This window comes from Tripterygium wilfordii, chromosome 12 (assembly GCF_013401445.1).
Source record: "Tripterygium wilfordii isolate XIE 37 chromosome 12, ASM1340144v1, whole genome shotgun sequence".
Lineage (NCBI taxonomy): Eukaryota > Viridiplantae > Streptophyta > Magnoliopsida > Celastrales > Celastraceae > Tripterygium > Tripterygium wilfordii.
This window is the reverse complement of record NC_052243.1, coordinates 12,070,489-12,093,704: the sequence shown is the minus strand read 5'-3', so window position 1 is coordinate 12,093,704 and position 23,216 is coordinate 12,070,489. Positions and strand designations below refer to the sequence as shown.

At 37.7% G+C, this 23,216-nt stretch overlaps 3 protein-coding genes across 3 annotated transcripts; 1 reads left to right on the top strand and 2 right to left on the bottom strand.

Annotated features, from left to right (window-relative positions):
* Positions 1 to 522: 522 nt before the first annotated feature.
* LOC120010846 (xylulose kinase 2-like) lies at positions 523 to 4,681 on the top strand. Its single transcript, XM_038861737.1, is given in 11 exon segments — positions 523 to 881; positions 1,090 to 1,744; positions 1,866 to 1,954; positions 2,343 to 2,407; positions 2,509 to 2,568; positions 2,948 to 3,091; positions 3,167 to 3,241; positions 3,322 to 3,370; positions 3,763 to 3,862; positions 3,953 to 4,127; positions 4,305 to 4,681. Coding segments are annotated over 11 exon segments (1,710 nt in total). The 5' UTR covers positions 523 to 816; the 3' UTR covers positions 4,538 to 4,681.
* Positions 4,682 to 4,762: 81 nt separating this feature from the next.
* On the bottom strand, positions 4,763 to 7,370 carry LOC120010845 (tubulin alpha chain-like). The gene is made up of 4 exons (XM_038861736.1): positions 7,213 to 7,370; positions 6,109 to 6,343; positions 5,653 to 6,023; positions 4,763 to 5,547 (listed from the first exon to the last, which is right to left on the bottom strand). Exons 1-4 carry the CDS (start codon positions 7,303 to 7,305, stop codon positions 4,894 to 4,896), a joined length of 1,353 nt encoding a protein of 450 aa, XP_038717664.1. The 5' UTR covers positions 7,306 to 7,370; the 3' UTR covers positions 4,763 to 4,893.
* A 7,987-nt stretch (positions 7,371 to 15,357) lies between these two features.
* LOC120010821 (receptor-like protein kinase 7) lies at positions 15,358 to 18,972 on the bottom strand. Its single transcript, XM_038861704.1, has 3 exons — positions 18,427 to 18,972; positions 16,251 to 18,341; positions 15,358 to 16,153 (listed from the first exon to the last, which is right to left on the bottom strand). The coding sequence occupies exons 1-3, from the start codon at positions 18,872 to 18,874 to the stop codon at positions 15,741 to 15,743; spliced, it is 2,952 nt and encodes a 983-aa protein (XP_038717632.1). The 5' UTR covers positions 18,875 to 18,972; the 3' UTR covers positions 15,358 to 15,740.
* Positions 18,973 to 23,216: the final 4,244 nt, after the last annotated feature.

Here is a 23,216-nt window from a genome sequence, read left to right as displayed (position 1 = left end):
CTGATCTGATGACCTTTGCCAAACACTATATAGAGAAAATTTTTGTGTGTGTGTGGTCAACTGCTTTTGGGATTTTTCAATTTTGACTTTATACTCATGTGGGTTGTTAGAAGGGAGGCCATGTTAGAGAGGTATAAATGGTAAGAACATGGGGATAATATAACTTTTCTTATTAATAAAATTTTCTTATTTATAATTAATGGATGACAAAGCATAAATTAAGTGTGTGTATATATATATAGTTGAGAGATGAAATTGGGTGGAAATTGGTTTTAATGGCAAAAAGAAATTAGGGTATAGTTGAGGGAAAAATATATATATTTAGCCATAAAATTATCGTTGAAAACTCTATTTTTCAAAACTAAGAGAGGTTTTGGGCTTCCTAGCTCCAATAGGCCCACCAAAAAGTGAGTGGGCCGTGGCCTGGTAGGGATGGGCTGTATCCTCAATTCAGTTTCAAACGGACCCATTGGGAGCTGCTGACGCTGGGGTTTGGGGTTTCTGACGTGGCGATCATGATCTTTCTTTACCGGCCAACGAAATTTCCCAAAATTCTCGTGTTTCAGGAAGTTGGAAAATTGAAAAGTTTCAGAAAGAAATCAAAACGCTCTCTCGGATTGGGTTTTTTCCATAACATTTGAAGCCAATCTCATCCAAATCTGTCGCGAACTTATCCAAAATCTTCAGCTATGGAGAAATTGAAATTCCTTCTCGATTATGATGAATAGCAGTCCAGTCATAAGCAAGTTTGAGCAGAGTGAGCTTTCCATAAGCACTACTATAAGCTCTGGTATCTGTTCCAAGTGATTTGAATCGATGCCAATGGAGGATTCTTCTCTTCCTCAAGACTCGCTTTTCCTTGGATTCGACAGCTCTACTCAGTGAGTATCTGTTTCCATGGAATTCGCCTCCATGTGTTTTTCTTTACTTTTTAGTCTGTCCTGATTATTTAGGGTTTTTAGTTGTGTATAATCATGAATTCCAATTGAAATTAGCGGCTTTTCCAGAAAACTGGCTTGTGTAGAGACTAGATTGTGATCTTTGTAGATGTAATTTAAGTATTTATTATTCGAATTGCCAATTTTGAAGGTCATTGAAGGCAACTGTGTTGGACTCCAATCTCAACATTCTGGCAACAGAGCTGGTTCACTTTGATTCCGAGTTGCCCCATTACAAGACCAAAGATGGAGTCTATCGAGACACCACTGTTAATGGCAGAATTGTTTCACCTACATTGATGTGGGTGGAAGCTTTTGATCTCATCCTTCAAAAGTTATCGAAATCGAATTTGGATTTTGGGAAGGTTTCTGTGATTTCTGGGAGTGGGCAGCAACATGGTAGTGTTTATTGGAATCCTGGAAGTGCTGCCCTCTTATCATCATTGGACCCTGGCAAGACACTGGTCGATCAGCTTGGAAGTGCCTTTTCGATCAAGGAATCACCGATATGGATGGACAGTAGCACCACTGCTCAGTGTAGAGAGATTGAAAATGCTGTGGGAGGTGCGTTGGAGTTATCCAAGATTACCGGATCCCGTGCATATGAAAGATTCACAGGTCCTCAAATTAGAAAGATCTTTGAGACACAGCCTGAAGTTTATCACAATACTGAGAGAATTTCCCTTGTTAGCTCCTTCATGGCATCTCTTCTTATTGGGGCTTATTCTTGTATTGATGAAGCTGATGGCAGTGGCATGAACTTGATGGATATCAAGGAAAGAGTCTGGTCCAAAGTAGCTTTAGAGGTTTCCTTTCTGTATTTTTTAGTACTTTGGTACTTTCCGCTATGTTAAATTGTATTAATATAACGGATTTATGTTATATGCTTCATATTGGCTGATGTTTTTATCTAACTGTTATAAATAGGCCACGGCACCAGGTTTAGAAGAAAAGCTAGGAAAGTTAGCCCCTTCACATGCTGTTGCTGGTCATATTTCGTCCTAGTTTGTGGAGAGGTTAGCATTATCTATTCTGTAATACACTGCCATCCTGAGATATGATTGCCTTGTTTGTAAGTAAGAAGAGTCCTGATGATAGGAGAAACTGTGTAATCATTTAGATAGCATAAATAATTTCATTGTTGGTTGCATTGGTGTCTATATGATAAAAAATATATATTTATATTATTGCTGTGGACCATGGTTACTATCGCGGGCTTAAGAAAATAAGATATGAACCAAACAGGCAGTTCTGAGAACTGTGGCTTTTTCTTGTGTAACACTCTCTGTCCTCTGACGCTGTCTATGGTTTTATAATAGGCATTTGTTATGATCAAGCATACTTGTGAACGATTACATTCCTATTACATTATTATTAAGAGCTCAAAACCCTATCTCATTGCAGGTATGGTTTTAGCAAGAATTGCTTAGTTGTTCAGTGGTCTGGAGACAACCCTTGCTCTTTAGCAGGTCAATTCTCTACATTTTGAGTCCAATAATTGAAATTTGACTTTGTGTATTCTTGCCACCTATCATATCTCTATAATACTAAAAACTTTTCGAACTTCCAGGTTTAACCTTGAGCACACCAGGTGATCTGGCAATTAGTCTTGGAACCAGTGACACCGTAAGTCTGAATGGAGAATTGTAAGGTCGTTTCCTTCATGTAACAATGCTATGGTGTTATCATAAATTTTAGACATTGAACCATGAGTTTAAATGGCATATTGCACCTGAATTCATTTTCTCTAATCGCGACTTATGTTAGACAAGTTGGCTATGAAACTGATTGATTAAAGATACATGATAAATGTATAAGAAGCACTGCTAATGGTATCCCGCATGTTATTCATGATAGCTTGTTTGCCTCCATCATTACAATCACATCTATGATTTATGATGGCATGTTGTTGATCTCACTTATGAATATGATGGCATGTTATGACTGTCAAATGAAAGTTCTTAATATTAGACAACCATTTTTGAATAATTCATCTCAGTACTTAATAGTTGTTTTCATGATCATACATTGCTTTTTGATCTGTCCACACTTGTCAACCTGGTCATTGGAAGGACATGTTTTTACTAATCCTGTAGACCCAGAGAATTTCATGGTTATGTTGGTATACAAGAATGCATCCCTGACTCGTGAAGGTACTTTTGTAATATTTTCTTCCTGTGCTTTTTTCAAGGCCTTTAGCAATTCCCTGATTTCAATGATTACATTAGATATGCGTAATCACTGTGCGGAGAAATCGTGGGATGTGTTCAACAAGTTTTTGCACCAAACACAACCTCTTAATGGTATGTACGTATGCGTGTATGTGGTAAGTTACTTAGCTAAATCTAGGTGTATTTTGACTAATTATATTTTTCTGCAATAGGTGGAAAAATTGGTTTCTACTACAAGGAGCATGAAATTCTTCCTCCCCTCTCCCCTCCCAAGTAAATAGCTAGTTTTCTCATTATCTTGTAATATAGGTCTTGTGTAGCTTTCCATTCTCTAGACGGCTTTCATACACTGGCAATGGACTTTGATCGCGCCACATAAACATCTTGTGTAGCTTTCCATTCTCTAGACGGCTTTCATACACTGGCAATGGACTTTGATCGCGCCACATAAACATCTATTAGATACTTCTATGTTAAAGGAAATACTGTAAAGCAATAATTGCTTCCCTTCCTCATACTACTACGGTACAGGTATGCCCACATTTGAACATGAAACTGTTTATAATTAAGCATAATGCGATTTGATATGAAAATAGTGGTGAAATAGATGTGATAATGCAAATTATCAAATAACTGATACAAGTATTTGCTTATCCAGTTGGCTTCCATCGGTACATTCTTCAACATTTCACGGGTGACACTCTAGAAGGCCTGCATGAAAAAGAAGTAGAGGAATTTGATCCACCTTCCGAGGTCAGTTTACTGCTAGAACTTTTTAAAAACATTCCAGTTGTGCGTATTATAATTTCTTTATCGAATAGAAACTCACTACATTGTTTTCAGGTTCGAGCATTAATTGAGGGACAATTCCTCTCCATGAGAGGTCATGCAGAAAGATTTGGGATGCCTGCCCCTCCAAAACGAATAATCGCAACAGGCGGTGCATCAGCAAATGATAGTATTTTACATTCAATAGCATCAATTTTCGGCTGTGATATCTATACAGTTGAGAGACCCGGTATATTCTTTGTTGTCCAGATATGTTGGAATTGATTCATGCCCGTTCTCTTCATCTTGTTCTTTTAAAACAATGCCACATGAGAAATGAAAATGGTCACACATCAATGGCTTCCTTGGCGCTTTTTAGTATGAACCATGTTTTTCGGATTGTGATATTTTTGTGTTTTTACTACAGATTCGGCTTCCCTAGGAGCTGCTTTGAGAGCCGCTCATGGTTGGCTGTGTAACAAAAAGGGCAATTTTGTACCAATCTCGTGCATGTACAAGAACAAGTTAGACAAGACAACTCTCAATTGCAAGCTCGTTATGCCTGCTGGAGAAGAAAAGCTAGTTTCCAAGTATGCATTGTTGATGAAGAAGAGAATGGAAATAGAGAACGGTCTTGTGCAGAAGTTTGGTCGCAACTGAAGCGAATTGCTGGACCTTTAAATGGTAAAGACATTTGTTCAATAAATTAAGCTGCAAATAAAGGAAACATATTTTCCCGGGACAAAACTTCCACTACTCGTTTTTATAATTTTTTTTCTTTTCATAAAACAGTCTTGCGTTCGATTGACCGCCAGTGTACACTCATATTGGATAGTTCAATCTTACCTTGTCATCGGATCATAAATCGAGAATTTGTAGAATTGGTAAAAAAAACGAAACACGTTTTAAAAGGTTTCAGCTCATAAAGTACAATCATTCATAGTAGCAACAAATTGTAGAGAAACAACCATGATAACCAATCACAATACTCATATAGAAGGAGCTGCATCCCCTCATCAATATTCATCTCCTTCATCATCCTCTCCTTCAGCCGATTCAGCACCAACCTCCTCATAGTCCTTCTCAAGAGCAGCAAGATCCTCACGAGCCTCTGAGAATTCCCCTTCCTCCATTCCCTCACCGACATACCAGTGCACAAAGGCACGCTTTGCATACATGAGATCAAACTTGTGATCAATGCGCGAGAACACTTCTGCAACGCTGGTGGAGTTGGAGATCATGCAGACAGCCCGCTGCACCTTGGCAAGGTCACCTCCCGGAACAACAGTAGGTGGCTGGTAGTTGATACCACACTTAAATCCAGTAGGGCACCAGTCAACAAACTGAATCGTGCGCTTAGTCTTGATGGTAGCCACAGCTGCATTCACATCTTTGGGCACAACATCACCTCGGTACATTAGGCAACAAGCCATGTACTTACCATGGCGGGGATCACACTTGGCCATCATGGAAGAGGGCTCAAAGGCACTGTTTGTGATTTCAGCAACAGATAGTTGCTCATGGTATGCCTTCTCAGCTGAAATGACCGGGGCATATGAAGAGAGCATGAAATGAATCCTTGGGTAAGGAACCAGGTTGGTCTGGAACTCAGTGACATCCACATTCAGAGCTCCATCAAACCTCAAAGAAGCCGTGATGGATGAGATCACCTGCAACATCAATGTCACAGATGCCCATTAGGCCATTACTAATTAACATAGCATAGTCGTGAAAGTAAAACAATCAAACGGTAAACAAGAGGCAACAATCATTACCTGAGAGACAAGGCGGTTCAGATTGGTGTAAGTGGGCCGCTCAATGTCAAGAGAGCGCCTGCAAATGTCATAGATGGCCTCATTATCAAGCAGCACAGCCACATCTGTATGCTCAAGGAGGGAATGGGTTGATAGGACACTGTTGTAGGGCTCCACAACGGATGTAGAAACCTGAGGTGAGGGATAGACTGTGAAACCCAGCTTTGACTTTTTGCCATAGTCAACAGAAAGTCGCTCCAACAGAAGTGAACCAAGACCAGAACCAGTACCACCTCCCACAGCATTGAACACTAGGAACCCTTGCAGCCCAGTGCAGTTGTCAGCAAGTTTTCGGATACGGTCCAAGCAGAGATCAACAATCTCCTTCCCAACTGATGCATAACAAGAAGAATATCAACATATGGCCAATATGAAAATATTAAGAACATAAGCTATTTAATATTCAAGAGATATTACTTGTGTAGTGACCACGAGCAAAGTTGTTGGCAGCATCCTCTTTGCCACTGATGAGCTGCTCAGGGTGGAAAAGTTGGCGGTATGTTCCAGTTCTCACTTCATCAATAACAGTGGGTTCAAGATCAACAAAAACAGCACGAGGCACATGCTTCCCTGCACTGGTTTCGCTGAAGAAGGTGTTGAAAGCATCATCCCCACCACCAACAGTCTTGTCGCTTGGCATCCGGCCATCGGGCTGAAAACAATAGGGGAGATTGAGCAATTTAATTCACTAAAGTTCAAAGGTTATCTACACGAGTCAGATCAACAAACAGTTGCAGAGTAATTGAGGACGAGAGACATTGTTACTTCCGAATTATATATGTTATACCATGCATCAATTCACATTGAAAATGAAAATTACTGCATAAAATTATGAGCTATGAATCCATAAGAGTTCCTATTTAGTTTCAGCACAAAATTATTGTGAATAAAACAAATCAACACCTGCAAATCCAAGCACGATTTCCATTCATAATTTGTTTTCTTTACATCATAAGAACAGAGCAGATCCATATAACAAATCACCAATGCAGGACCAATATCAGGCACAACAATTAAGCCTAAACTACGATAAGAACTTAATAACACTAATTCATGTAGTTCTCTTGAAAACCCCTCATGTAAACGGAATGCTGAACAGATTGAACCTAACCATTATCCAATCTAGCTAATATACGAGATAAAAAAAAAATTCAACAATATAATGTAAAGAGAATGTGGATCGAGAAGGATGCAACGACTACTTCAGGAATTATCAAAAAAATTGATGAAACAAAACCTAAAAATCTTTTACATCTATATCTTGGAATTCATGCAATATACACCAAGAATCGGTCAAAATGTCGAACAAAATCGATGAACAAATCCAATACATCTTTCGTTAAAAGAAAAACAACCCCAGATATAGCAAGATACGCTAAAAAATTCAAAAAAAATCATGAAATAGAAGCGAATTCATGGCGAAACAGTTACCAAAACATCGCCACCAAATATTAAGACAGATAGAACAAGAAACAATATCAGAAATAAAAGAACGATCAATGCACACGACGAGACAAATACCAGGATGCCGTGCTCGAGGCAGTAAAGCTCCCAGCATGCATTGCCGACCTGAATACCGGCCTGACCGATGTGAATCGAAATGCACTCTCTCATTTTCGAAAATCAAATGAAAATTCAAGAATAGCAACAGAAAGGTTACAGAACGTAATGGAGGAATTTGAGTAGCGGCGTGTATGAAGACGCCTTCCAGTGTGAGGATTGCAGACCTGCGAACCTTGGTTTATATACAACACAGGGAGATAGACGAATGATTTGTAATCGGTGTTGTACAGTCTGGCATACCTAACCTACGGTTAAATCGTTAACCATGGTTAATTGCGCGGCCAAATCTGAATAATCTGATATTTGATTTTAAGCTAAATAGTCTTCGATTTCGAAGAAATTGCGTTCGTGCCATTGGTTGTCGTAAACAGTTGTTCGATGGTGCGGTTCTCTTCATTGGAGGGCGAGATCGTCATTTCGCACGAGGGCCAGTCACTATCTGCGAACCCAAGCATTATTGGTGGGCTTAGGTGGTGGGTACATGCAAATATTAGTAAGCAGGTGGGCTGTCGATAACGAGTAGATCCTACGTTTTCATCATTGGGCCCATCTGTCGGCCCAGTAGCGAAACGTATTAAGATCTTATCCCTCTGATGGATAAGAAGATAATTCTTATTCCAAGGTTGGGAATTGGGATCTGGAGCTAAGGAAACAAAGGATCGTCCGGAGGGTAATGAAACATTTGGTCGTTGAAAAGTCGATTATATTCAACTCAGTCACCGAATGTTCAAACATTCTAATTTGAAAATTCAAAGTTAAATTGTTTCAATCTACACATTTAGATAAATTTTCGACTATTCGAGTAGTCAAATTACTGATGTGACATAAAAAATCGATATAAAGACTATCTAAATAATGAGAAATATGCACGTATGTACATATTAAAAGAATTTTCAACTTTAAGTTATCAACTTAAAATTTGTGAACATTTGGTGACTGAGTTGAAAATTAAAAACTCTTACGACAACCAAACGTTGCATTACCCTTGACAGTTCACATATTGTCTTCAATTTATATCGTCTCTGTAGAGGACATTAATGTCCAGACACATATTAAGACATCACTCAGTGGGTTCTCCATGGAGAAATTAAAGAGAGGAAACAAAAGAAGTAACCAGCATTCCAGTGCAACTGACAATACATTTGTGATATGACTACTGACTTATCAACATTGATTGCTAAAGAGAACATCCCAAAAGGCAAATAGAGATTAGGGATGTATCACACCCCAGAAGATTTTTAGTACATGACCTTGTCACAGATAAAACATCTCTGAACTAAGCAGAGTTCACCATGAAATAATTAGAGCAACTACTGAAAATGGTGGAGGCTCCTTCATTAGAGAGTGAACCAAGGAATCTAACACAGTTTAAATCATCATCATCCGAGCATTTAGCATTTATCCAAAAAATTTAGGGCCGGATGATAATGATACAAGCTTTGAGTATATTAAGAACGGATATAAACATCGAACTCAAAGCTACTTCATGTTTCCCAGATTGAGATGAAAAGAATAAAGGTCTTAAAAAGAACTTCCAGTTGAGAAATAGGACATGAATAAAAACATACCAATCAAAAAGGCACCCATTAGGGCAAACAATACTGATCATGACAAATACCAATCATGGAAAGACAAAAAAAAAATCACCAAGCAAGCAGAAAACCCACCTCCATGAAAAACCGAACAATAAACCTACGAGTTCATATACAATTCACAAAACAATCAATGACGAGGGAATGAGGAAACAGGGCAAGTACACAATGAGAGTTCGTCTCTCTATTTATTATCAAACAATTGCCAGACGACCAGAAAAGAATTAAGAAGTTATCCCTCCACTAAATATACTTCACCTCGGCTTTTATCAACTAGAAGAACATATAAGGCAGACTGCAAGAGCTCGTCAATTTTGAACATTCTTCAATAAGGAGTTATTTCAAATAAGACTATATAAAATATAAGAAAAACGTCAACTTTACCTGAACTTTTGAATCATGGTATTCCAAGGTAAAATGGGTTGTAGGCAAATATACGGATGCATAAAACTACTTCATGCCCCAACTCCCAAGCCACAATAAAATCTTGCACTTCCTATTAAGATGAATATCAAAAGAACAAATTTATCATTGCAGGCTGCATCTCATGATAATTTTAAAACTAGCTATATCGGCATATCCAGTTGATATACACATATGGATCAGGAAGGAAGTTCTAATCATATGTTCTCATTTTCTCTCAACAACAAATCTTATCACAATAGATCCTTTCCTCTATGATAAGAAACTTGACATGATGAAATGTAAAAAAGAAAGTCTGCAGGCAGGGAAGTACTTGATGCAATTTGTTCTCAAAGTTCATAATTCGAAATGCTTTGCTTGGTCCTGGAAACCAAATTATATCACACTCGGTTTAAATAAGAAACATGCCCTGGTTCAAATATCATTGGAATACATTCAGAAACTGAAATCAAAGAAAAAGAGAAAAAATAAAAGAGAAGCTAATGAAACATCAGCTTTAAATTATAGTAAGATATAGTTCAAATCACATCAGAAGGCAAAAACATCAACTGATCACAAAAGACATCAGAGTAAAACATCAACAGAAAATCCAAATTCATCATTTCATCTATCATAAACTATTATAATGAGGAGACCCAGGAGAATTCTTTATTTTTTCGTCCCCCGACCTACTCTCTACTGAAAACTAAATCAACCCATATGCTCCAAATCCAGATGCACTAATTTCAAATGATATTATTGGAAAAGTGGAATAGTTCTATAATCTACAGTTCTACTCTCAATAGTCAATACAGCTATTTGGTTCAGTGGGAATTGGGAAATAGAAAATATCTACAAAAGATATTTTCTATGCTTGTAGCCGGTAAGAAAAAATGAGCAACCAAAACCCAACAAGATAAGCAAGATCTTTGACAAAGAAAATATGATTTCTATGCTTGTAGCCGGTAAGAAAATCTATTGAAGAACTGAGTAAAAAGCATAAGTCATCGCCAAGAACGATTAAAGGGTACAATATTCTGCATAAATACATGCTAAAAAATCAAACCAAATGATCGTCTTTCTGGCATTTTGACGCACGACATTGAAAACCCATCAACCCTGACGAATCGTATGCTCCTCCTTCTCCTTGAAAAATATTCAAAAGAACACGAAATAAAATTAAATAAACCAACGACAAAAGGGAGTGTTAGATTTTCTTTTCTTCTTTTTCTCCTATATATATATTTATATATTTGCCTGGCTCCATCCTGTCTGCCTTTTTGCACGCATTGAGAGTGGGTTTTGCACACAGAGAGGGGGCTACATTGTATTGGCTCCCCCTACTCTCCGAATGCACCGAAATGACCTTCGATTAGCAAACCCATTTGGCGACAATAGCTTCTGCGGACCAAGGGCAGCCTGGTCAATACACAGAACGGAAGAGAAATACATGTCTTCAACAACAGCCATTGCAGACTAGTTTTCAAGCCCAAACAACATCAAAGAAAAAAAACTCTGTCTGATTTACGGGGGTTTTAGAGAGAGGGGATGGAGTGAAAAACTTATATAGGAAACAATATGAGCTAGAGACAGAGAGAGAGGTAGATATTGCTTGCTTTCGGTCTAAAAATGGGGTTTGATTGGTAAAGAGAGGAAGTAGTTTTGGCAGGCAATGGAGTTTTGGATTTGAAGAGGCCGGTGAAAAGCCATTTTCAACTTTCTCTCTGTTCCTTCTCTTCTGGTTTTCAGACTCACTGTTTTGTCCCTTCTCTCTCTTCTGTAATTCTTTCGCCCAATACACTATTAAATAAAAATAAATAATAATAAAATTACCATATTTTCTGGGAATGCTAGTGTTACTTGGTTGTTTGTCTTTACAGTCACAGCTGTGTTTTCTGGATTCAAAGAACCCAAATTTTAAACGTTTGGTCCCTTAATTATACAATAGTTACGCTTTCTTGTTTAAACTATTTTTTTTTTCAATTTCATCACTCAACTATAAAAAATAATTAATTTTGTTCTTCACATCGACAATAGGCTGGAAAAATACAACGTGACATCAAAAAATTATTATATCCATAAACTACACAAGTGTAATAACTTTCAACCATGAGTTAAATGTCCTTATAAAAAAGGTTGATGAACAACATGATTGTAGATTTATCTCTTCAAAGCTCACGTCATAAACCTTTGCATGCATCTAAAAATCTCAAATATTGAGCACGAAATCTCTTCATCTCCTCCCCCTCCTCTCTTCCACAATCCGCCAACACTGCTACCAACATTTACTTCAACCACCGCATTTAGAATCACTTGCAATCGTATGATCTCGCGACTCACTTCCTTCTTGCCTCTCTCACCATCGAATCAATCCCGGAGATTGAATCCAATTTCAATAACAATGCCTTAAAGGCCAATTGACAGTGACAACCTTCAATCAAACTTCCGCTAGGGTTTCAATGTGAGGGAGGGAACAGTGATGGATTCATAGTATATTCTAACTTGTAAAAAGGTGTAGAAAATACGATGAGTTGGATGTCAGGTAAGATTTTTCTATCGTTGGACCTAACTAAAGGATAAATGGAGTAGTTTAAGATAGTTGAGGGACAAAATCAAGAAAAAAAAATAGTTTAAAAACTAAAATGAAATTAGATGTATAGTTGAGGTAGGGAAAGTTATATTGAGTAGTTTTTTTTTGGATTTTTCAGTAACATAATCTGTGCCAATTATGTTTTTCATACTGTTCATATACTGTGATGTGGATTATGAGGCTGGCATCTCCTTTCGGCAATTTTGGTTTAAATTTAACCTAAAGACCCTAATTTGTCTGTTTGTTTTGGAGGGATTAGTGTATTTACTCTGTTGTGGGCAAAAAAAAAAAAAAGTCTATCCTGTCTTAAATAGAGTAATAAAAACAACACCCATAGGCCCAAAATTGGGGAATTTGTTAATGTTTGGCCTTTGTGATTTTCAAGGGTTGAGGACTAACATTACTATATATGTGAAGGATTCCAATTAACTAAAAGACAGTACTAACATCATTTTTGATTTAGGAGTATAAACGAATAGAGTTATTCAATCGTCCATGCACCAAATTTGAACATTTGTAATCTTAAACACTGTGATAAGAAGCAATCCACTGCATCAATGGACTTCTCAGGGTTACAGTTTGGTCCAAGTGGGGGAGGCTATATATCATTTCTTAAAATAAAACACACAATACCTTACGTTGAGCGTAAATACATCGCCAATCCGTATTTCATCCCAACAAAAACAAAACAAAAAATGATTTTGAACATTTGTTGAGTAAAAAAAAGTAAAAAAATGAAATATTTTTCTTTCATGTTTGTGGGCTTCGATCTCGTTATCCCCGCAGCGACTAGTACCAATAGCACAAAAGGGTGGAGACACGTAGAGAGGGGGTAGAATTGTTCATCCGTCGACCAATCTGGACAGTCTTTCATCTAAATAGTTTTTTCCTAGGCAGGGACGGAGCTACGTTGTGCATCACGTGCCCCCCTGGATTTTTATAAAAAAATACTAATCATAGATATTAGTTTGCAATCTTTACTTAGGAACGTTGTTTGGTCTGATGGTTAGGTTGCTTGTTAGATTTTCCAGCCCTAGTTCGACTCTAATTGACAGTTTTTTACGTTAAAATAGAAAATAGAAGAGTTCCCTAAGGGTGATTTTATCAATTTCTTTTTTCTTTATTATTTTGCTTCTTAGCTATTGGACAACCTTAAAATAAAAGAGTTTTCCTATGGCTTTTCATTATTAATAAAGATTGTATTATTCAATTTATTCATCTAAAAACTAAAACTAACCATCTTTGTTTATTTCATTCAATTTCAACTCTTTGTAGCATTTTATTTAACAAAAGTTATTGACACAAATTCAATCGGGAAAAACATTACTCATTAATTCATGAAAGCATTACTCATTAATCACTAAAATTGATGACTGTAAAAGATGTTTTTTTATCTTGCTTGTTTACTAAATTTAACAAATAGCATATAGTAAATAATCCAAAAAAAAATGTTCAATGACGTTGCCCCCGAACCCCCACTGTGTCCCCTCTAGTTTCAAATCCTGGTTACGTCCCTATTCCTAGGTCACACCGGCACTTCAAGTAAAAACAAAATAGACAAACAAATGCATTCGGGGGGGTTGTGTTTGTGTGGAGTTAATTAATTTGAAGTTTGAAGGTACAGCCGATCTGCGGAGAGTGACAGAGAGAGCAAAGTCTAAAAGCTGCCCTGCCTTAAACGTTACCGATTGGGGGTTTACATTAAAAGAAGGCCAGCGAGTTCAGGCAGGCCTTTCACAATGACCCGACAAAACAGTCCCTGCCACCCCATTCTCTTGACTCTTCATGTTCTACTGTGGGATTCCCCTCTCTTTCTTTTCCCTCTCTCTGTGTGTTTTGATGTTTTCACTCTCTTTCTTTTTCTTGTTTTTGGTTTTGTAAATGTTCTGATGTTGACAAGGAAGGACTGCCATTAAATCACCTTCTGCTGCCAGTTCTCTACTGAATACATATTGGAAACCGAAACAACCAGTCCTTTTATTATCGTTGACTGTTGATCCACCTTCATACTCTGCTTTTATGCATATTCGATGATTTTATGTTATAATTTGAAAAAAAAAATTGACCGGGATGAGAAGAAAGTGGTGAAAATTAGGAGCTGATAAAAGATAAAGGCTCGTGTCCAATCCACTTGAAGTGTTATTGTCTACGTTCTATCTATGTCTAAGGCACGTGTAGCTTGATCTCTCAAAAAATGTTTCATGTTTGAGATTTGACTCACATTTATAATCTCCATCCATTGTTGGTTTAACCAAATCGATGCAAGATTTTTTTTACAAGTCTTAACACTATCCCGCACTTCATGTGTCATGTGGATAACAATTGATTATAAATACGGATGTAGGACCTCTAAACATCAAACATTTCATATGAGTGAAGGTCAAATGGGACTAAGAGATTGGAAGTGTATAGTTTTGCAAATCGGGTCCTCACATGAAGCTAGGCCCAATTTTGTAGCCCGGCCCATAGTTTTTGCTGTAATTGGGCCTTCAGACAGATCTTGGACTTTTCCTTGTGATACGTTAGCCGAGATTCCGCTTTTGTTGCTGCCAAGGCTTTCAATTTCGGCTCAGTGGGCCTCAGAGGCACTTGAACCATGTGAATCCAGATTTGACTGCTAATCTCTATAGTAGACGACGTCCTCACCAACTTGCCAATCAGGCCCTGACTGATCTGGGCCCAATTTTGTGGCCCGGTCCATAATTTTTGCTAGAATTGGGCCTTCAGTTCAGGTATATATGTGTGATTTCGTCTTACTGGGCCTCAGAGGCCCGTTAATTTGTGAATCCGTTAACCCCATAACTTTTTTTTTTTCAAAGAAAGGTGAGGAGCTAATTGGATTAGTCGAAAAAAACTAATATAGTATCACATCATCATGTGGTCATTTTTTCCACCCAATGGGTAGACAAAACACAACAAATTAAACCCTCCCGGTACAAATAAACATCGGAGGTATTACACCAGGATGTACACTCGACATTGGAAAAAAAAAAAACAAAACATAGAGTTGTAGTCTTTACACTGAAGTATGATTGAAACAACACGCTTACATCTTTTTAGATCCAAATCTATCACATTGAGCCAACATCCAAAACAAATATGATAATTTAAGTTAGCATCCACGTAGATTTGGAAGTAGAGGCGGATTTGTGTACAATTCAAAAGAGATATTCACCATCATCTTCAACATCCTAATTAAAGGATATCGAGATCTCAATTCAGAGGCACAATTTTTTTTATTTACGGACTTCATGGATCGAATTTCGAGTTATGTCAAATATTCAACGGGTAAAGTAAATATGTTTATTTAGCCCGAAATATATAGTACACGAGTTTGTTTGAATATTTTTTTTCAAATTACAAAGACTTTTTCTCATATTATCCCTTTTTATTTATCTAATCTAGGAGCTTGTTAACACATAAACCATTGATCCAAGTTGTGGAGTGCTTGATGACATTATTGAAAATAAAATATCTGAAGAGCTCAAAAAGAAACATCATGAAATATGTTCTTGGGTCTATCCACAACAAACAAGAAGGTCTTCTTAAGGCAAATTTTTCTTTATTTTCTGTTTCAACTTTTGCCTCCCAAAACTATTTCTTGGAAGCAAACGAAACAGCCGTCGAAATTACAAGATGGAGCTGCTGCTACTACTATTATACCATCATCAATCACTCCTATAATATGTTACAACGCTGGCTTGTACTGATACAAAACGACAATGCTAAGGATCTCGGTATTTTTTTATCCCAACTATCTCAAATACACTGAGATGAACGCACATGATCCATATGAAATCGTGTGCATCCATTTAAGCATTTGGGATAACTGGGACAAAAAAAAACTGGAATCTGAAAGACGGCCCGATGCAAAAAGACCCCTCAATTCCAAACTGACCACTTCAGAAGACTTGATCCTGGTCTGGACTAAACTTAATCATGTCTTTCACTTGAATTTCCTTATTAGGACCATCTTTGCTAATCACAATACCAACCAGTTTACATGGCTCGGCTTCCTCCAGCATTTGAACTACACTTCTCATTGTGGGTCTTACCACAGGCTGACTTGCTGTGCAGAGAATTGCAATTCTCAGCATCTTGACAGCATTTTCCTTGAAACCATCTGGAATTCTGGAGTCCAATATACGAAACAAACTATCTTTGTCCTTGATCATGCTACACACCCAATTCACTATGTCAGTCTTCACCCCATACATCGGCTCTATCGGCCTTTTTCCGGTTACTAGCTCCATCAATACGACTCCAAAACTATACACGTCGCTCTTCTCGTTCACTTTGTATGTGTATCCGTATTCTGCAACACCAAATGAAACACTAATTAGTAATCTGAATCTGAAAGTATTGAAAATGACAAGGAATTGAACCATATAAGGTAATTGAGATTGGCTTACCGGGAGCGATGTAGCCGTGAGTACCAGCGATGACTTGTGTGGAGTCCTTGCCGGTGTTAGACTGAACAATCTTGGCGAGCCCAAAATCAGCAATTCTAGGCTTCAAGAACTCATCTAACAAAATGTTGCTAGACTTAACGTCCCGATGAATTATCGGCCTCTCGCATCCATGATGGAGATACTCCAACCCTTTGGCCGCCCCCACCGCGATTTCATACCTTGCCTCCCAATCAAGTTCCATCTTTTGGCTTGAGTGCAGCTTGTCCCATAAGCTCCCATTAGGCATGTATTCATACACCAACAAGCTCGAGTCCTCGCTAGTTATGCTGCAATACAGTTTCACCACGTTCACGTGCCTTATCGAGCTCAAGGTCTGCACCTCAGCTTCGAATTCCCATGACTTACTTCCATGTTTTCCGAGCATTGGAGAACTGCTGCGCGCCCTTTTCCAGCCGTGGAAATCAGTGTTGAAAATATGTTTCACAGCAAGTTCTTTACCATTAGAGAGTCCTACTTTGTACACATTTCCTGAACCTCCTTTCCCTATTAGATTTTCTTGCTTGATGGAATCAAGAATCTCGTCTTCTGTGAAGGTTAAGACATGGAAGGACTTCACGTCCCAAGATTCTTCCTTCAAAGATCGTTCATGATCATCTTTTTCTCTCTTCTTTAGATAGAAAAAACATCCAAAGCAAATAATGAGCATCACTGAACCTACGACAAAGCAAACAATGAGTGTCCGCGCATCTTTGGACATCCCGGAATCCTTCGAACACTTCCGGAAGGACCGGATACTCTGGCTGCAGAGACCAGGGTTTCCTGCAAAACTTCCATTATATGCTTCAATAGACAGAGCTAGGGGTATACGACCGGTTAATCGATTGCTAGACAGATCAAGCAGGCTTAATCTCAATGAAGACAAACTGTCCGGAATTTGACCGGAAAGTTCATTGTTTGACAAATCCAAGTAGTTGAGAGTGGGTAGAGAACCCAAAGAGGACGGAATTTGGCCGGAAAGTGAATTGTGAGCCATGTTTAAGTCACTGAGTGGCTCACAAGAACCTAAAGACTCTGGTATTGACCCAGAAAACTTGTTGTTCTGTAAATGAAGACTACTCAGCTGCTTCGATTCCCCAATAGTTGCCGGTATATTGCCGGAAAACTGATTGTCATTAAGCTCTATATCAAACAAAGCCGTTGCATTTGAAATCTCCTCCGGCAATTCACCTGATAATCGGTTGTTCCCAACAAATAACTGCCACAAAGCTTTTGCATTTCCGATATCTTTAGTGATTGTACCTTCAAATTTATTCAGAGTAAGATCGATAATATTCACATTGGGCAATCCCCAAATTCCAGCCGGAACTACACCGGAAAGTGAATTGTTTTTGACTCTGAACCTTTTTAACGACGGGCAATCTGTGTAGCTCACCGGGATTTCACCGGAGAAATTGTTCTGGAGCATGAGAAACCCCCTCATCTTCCGTTTCTTGCACATGTTCGGCGGAATTGGGCCCGACAAGAAATTGTCGGAGACATCAATGAAATTAAAATCAGACCACGAACCGATGTCCTGAGGCAGAGGACCCGTCAACTGGTTCGTGTACAATGAAAGGTTTACAAGCTTCTTGAATTCACCAAACTCGACTGGTATTTCACCGGAAAACTCATTTTCAAACAATTGCAAGGTCACCAAATTCGTTAAGGATCTCAATTCAGACAAGTCCCCTCGTAAATAGTTTGTTGAAGCATCGAAATTCTCTAAATTCGTGAGGTTTCCGAACCCAATAGGAAATTTTCCACTCAGGTTGTTTTTGTAGAGCTCAAGTTGCCAGAGCTTCTCAAGCTTCGCAATCTCCGCCGGGATTTCACCGGATAAATTATTCACGGAGAGCTCCAAGTTTATAAGCTCCGTGAGGTTTCCGATTCCGGGTGGAATTGTCCCTTCTATGCTGCAATTTGTCATGTAAAGCCAATTGAGCTTCGTGAGGGTCACCACCTCCATCGGAAATGGAGTTCGAACAAATGGGTTGTCTCCGACACTCAGTGAAACCAGACCCGTCATGTTCGTGAGCGACTTCCATGGAAAATCTATTAGAATCAAAAGAATTGAATTACGAATTGCTTAAATTATCAAACTAATAGAAGAAATAACGGATTGAATAACAATTATAACCTGTGAATCTGCTTTGATTCAAATAAAGGTGCTGCAATTCACTGAGAGATGATATATCAGGGAACGACCCGGTGAACAAATTGTTCCCCAAATCCAGGTACTGAAGCTTCACGCACTTATTCAAGTCTTCCATGATTGTTCCATACAAGAAATTGAACCCAAATGAAAGCTTTTCCAATGATTGAAGTTGACATATTGAATCAAGAGGAAGAACCCCGGTTAACTTCTGGTTGGAAAGCTCCATTTCCTTCACCAACCCTGTTGAATCACATGTAATTCCTGTAAAACTGCAAATTGAATTCGTGGACACCCATGAGTCAAGCACGTTTGTGTTTGATTTTTGTAGGGCGGTTTTAAGATTAAGTAGAATTTGAAGGTCGTCGGATTTGATGGTGGAAATTATGGAGATTAAGCAGAGGAGGCACAGAGTTGTCCGAGCCGTTGACATTTCCACTGGCACAGACAGAGGATGGACTTCGTTTTGGTCTTCTAGAGAAGAAAAATGAAGGTTGAAGCTTTAAGAAAAATGAAGGTGGAAGCTTTGACTGTAATGGCAAGCGTTCACAGGTATTTTTTTTTATAAAGAAAAGGAAAAAATAATAATCACATCATACAAATATATTTTTAAATATTTGATCTGCTGTTAAACTCGAGTCGTAAAACCTGGAATAAAGTTTTTTCACCTGATGACAATATAAGTTTTTTCACCTAATTTAGCTGATCGCCAATTGAGCCACCTCTCGTTGGTGTTGTAAAACAATACTTGATATAGAGCCATGTCCTAACTTTATATACTCAAATTGTACATTTTTTACTCTATTTCTGCATAATATGTAGCATTATATATATAATGGTAATGGTACTAGAATCAAACCAAACTTATGTCCCTCTCATTTGGTTGTTTGAATAATTTGTTAATTTTTTACCATTCTAATTTTTGTGTGTGTGTAAATATATATAATTATATATGTAGGGACAGGTATAAAAGATTAAGGTCAACTTAATATTCATTATTGTTGATTGTGTCATCAATGGTGGAAGAACCTGCGTAACTTGACGAACAAACAAGCACTATAAATTTGTTTCTAGCCGCACTAGTACTAATGTTTGTTTTCTCTTATTATTTCTCAACAAAAATTAGTGTCAATAATATGTTACTCACTCTCTGCTAAATAGATAGTTACAACAAGAAAGAAGAACAAACAAGTCTTTTTGATACCAATAGAGAGTATAAGCTGCAGGCTTCTTGTGAATTGGTGTATCTTCATGGGGTAGCGATAACTCAGTTGGTTATATATCTGGACTTAAGGTGGATGGTTACTTCGACATGCTACTAAGGTTGAGAGTTCTAATCAACTAGGAATATTTACCGGGGATTTTTTTGGTCTCGTGGGCTTTAGGGTTCACTATCGGGAAGGGGTTAGGAGTTCCATTTTTACTCACATGAATTTTGGCCTAGTATTACTTGTTGTTAGCGTGAAGCGGACTATTCTGGTGGGCTGAGATTTATGTTCATTCAACTATTCGAATGGCATGATGGACTGGGTGGTTACTCAGCAAAAGGAAAATTGTAGTGAATTGGAACGTAATAGTTATAGTGTGTATGGTTGCATGGTTCCGACGGGAATGGAACCATGTATTCCGTTCCTGGTGGTAATTCTGGTGTTTGGTTGCTAGCTTTCATGGGAATGGAATTGCAAAGTTCCTCTGCACACAGGAACTTCACATTCCCAGCTCTCCCATAGGAACTTCAAGTTCCGTTCCTGCCCAGAATCATATTAACAAATGAATTTATAAAATTACCCTTAGATAAGAGATCTTGATCGTTCATATGAATGAATCTCAACCATGAATTTTCCTTTGTTGAACATATTTAAGTTTATGTTTTAACAGCTCTTGTATTTGTGGATTTTATATCATAGCTTTGGTGCCTTTTACTCTTGTATTTGTGGATTTTATATTATGGCCTTGATGCTTTTTAATTATGTTAAATATATTTCAGTTTATGTTATGCAAATTTGTCAAAATGTTTCCTTTTGTTAAAGAGATAATATAGTCATTTGTCAATTATCTCATTCCATTCCTCCATGAATTCCTACATACCAAACATTGAAACACAGAGTTCCTGTTACAATTCTTTGAGCAACCAAACATAAGAATTAATTGAATTCTTGTTCCCGTTCTCTTTCCCGTTTTTGTTCCATTCCCACCACTAACCCAACTAGGTGTTAGAGTAATAGCCTTGATGATAGCTCTACAATTTTCCCTCATCTACTCCAAATCTAATATATAATGTGATATGTGACCCACACCATGACTAAATGTAATGGAAGAGAAACAGCAGCCACAAAAAGTAGTCATGTTGACTTGCAGGGAACAAATGAAGATGGAGAGGTCTAAGATTTGCACTTATAGTTAATTAGTAAGAAGTGGAGCAATAAGGGTATGCCTACTTGCCAATTATATTGCACTTTAATTAGGATAATGGATTTGCACCAAGCGATGGCATGATTAGATCATGAGAATGTCGTGGTAAATATGTGACTATGTAAAGAAGGATAGGATAAACAATGGAGATGTTTCAATTTAATTACAATACAATAAATGCCGCATGAAATATATATATATATATATGTGTGTGTGGATTTATATAGAATATCATTCTCTAACTAGTGCAGCACCTTTTATGAGGGAAAAATTATACGGGTTTTGAGGCTCAAAGCTATCAATACCTCATGCAATAAGTATTCAAAACTTAACATAAATTGTTATAAAACATGCATGTTAGTTATTGTACTGCGAAATGGAATCACTTTGATTATATACATAAAATGCATTTGTGATTTTTACAAAGTCCCATGAGAATAACTATGGAGAAGTAGAGTAAATCCGGGGATGGAAATGTGACGAGTTCATATTCATCTCTAGCAAACTCCATCTAAATACGGTAAGAATAATGCTATAGAGTATAGGCTCTTGATTTATAATCCACATTTTACCTTCAATCTTATGTGACAGATGTGATAGTCGTCGTTGAATATAAATATATATGTAGAGCTTACTTTGTTGTAATTAACTGTACACTTGATTTAATAAACTATATGGTTGGGTCACACCCAGTCGATGTGAGATTCTTGTTCGTAACATACTTAACATCTAATACTCCATATGAATTGAAATTAGAATAGTCATAAATTAAGGGGTCTCGAGTATTTTCCTTACGATAATGACGAGACAAAAAAAAAAGACATTGTTTAAGCTAAAAACATGAACCCTCATATCCTTGAGGTTGGCGAAATGTCCTTTCACCTCCTCATCGTGCTGTTATTTTGTGGGTGCGAGGACTTCCAACTCTTCAATAAACTGCTCTGTGTGGCTCTGTCAGTTCCCCAACATTGAAGGGCACTTTTTCTTTCTTTCTTTCATTTTTCTTTTGTTTTTCTTATCGTGAAAGCGGCCGTTCAGTCGGTGAAGCAGGGAAACGTCAAGCCGCCCTCGTTGACTAATCCCACCCCATCACGTGCTAATGCAGCCAGGTCATCAAATAGTTCGGAGACTAAACACAGTCGCTCCATCTAGGCGCGTGTAAATAAATACCTTCCACCACATCATGACAAAGTTGTCTTGATTCAAGGGAGGATTCGGATTCATTGAATACCATTTATCATCTTCTCTCTTCTAGAAGGATTTAAAAAAACGTGGAGCAAGTTGTGGCATGATTGGATAAAGCTTTGCTTCATTGTTTGGCAGATAATAATTGGTTTTTTATTTTTTATTTTTATGTAAATGAGATCAGACGTCTCTAATCCCAAGACCGACCGTGTGAACAATTTAAATATTTCAGTGGGCCTATTAGCAACATTAGGGCCCGCCCGCAATCCCGTGAAGCCCAGCTGATTATGACATGACGGGTTAAAAATTGAGTCCTAGTCAAAGAAAGCTGGAGTCCAAGTAAACACTTAATGAAGTGGAAAAGTCAATGATTCCAGTTCTGTCAACGAAATTTCCATGCTTGGGGACAACGAGAAATCCTTTAATTATAAGGATCAAAGAAAGAAGAGGTCATGTATACCCAATTTTCCATTTCAAGGTGAAATCTCTATGTGCTTAATTCCATGTAATGGCACATAGGAAATATATGCGCGTGGGAATCACCTGAATGATAATTTAGTAGTAAATTTTTACTGGACTAAATCATATCAACTCGAAAGATTTTGAGTTTGATTCTTATTTTTGAAGTAACATCTTTGTGGTCATGTGTTGAGTTTTGACTCAACTTAACATATCGTCATGTGAGAAACTTCTGTGTGCGCAAAACTAAAGGTCCGAGCTTAGATCCATCATCCATGTCAAATATTCAAAGAACAAAAATTTATATAATATCGATCACGAGTTAAAAAAAAGGAGAAGAAATACATGTGCTTGTAGTTCGTTCTCATTGATTTATGGTTTTGTGGAGCATTACAAAGGCAACAATGAGATGCAATATGCTCGTGATTAAAGATGAGATACACACACACACGTGATTACACACTAATAAAGATATATAGGACAGTGATATTATGGAAATGATCCCTTTTCTTTTATACATCTAAGTAGGATCGTGGACCACTCATAATAAAGTAGCAATCCCTGTGTTGAAAAAAATGGTGCACGTACGGTTCTCTTTTTTCTTTTTTCCACGTAAATTATGAGAAAACATCATGCATCCATTGGTTCATAGATATCCTAATTAGTAACTAAATAATGAGATCTAAGGATCGAAAAATCTATCATTTATACCATATTCT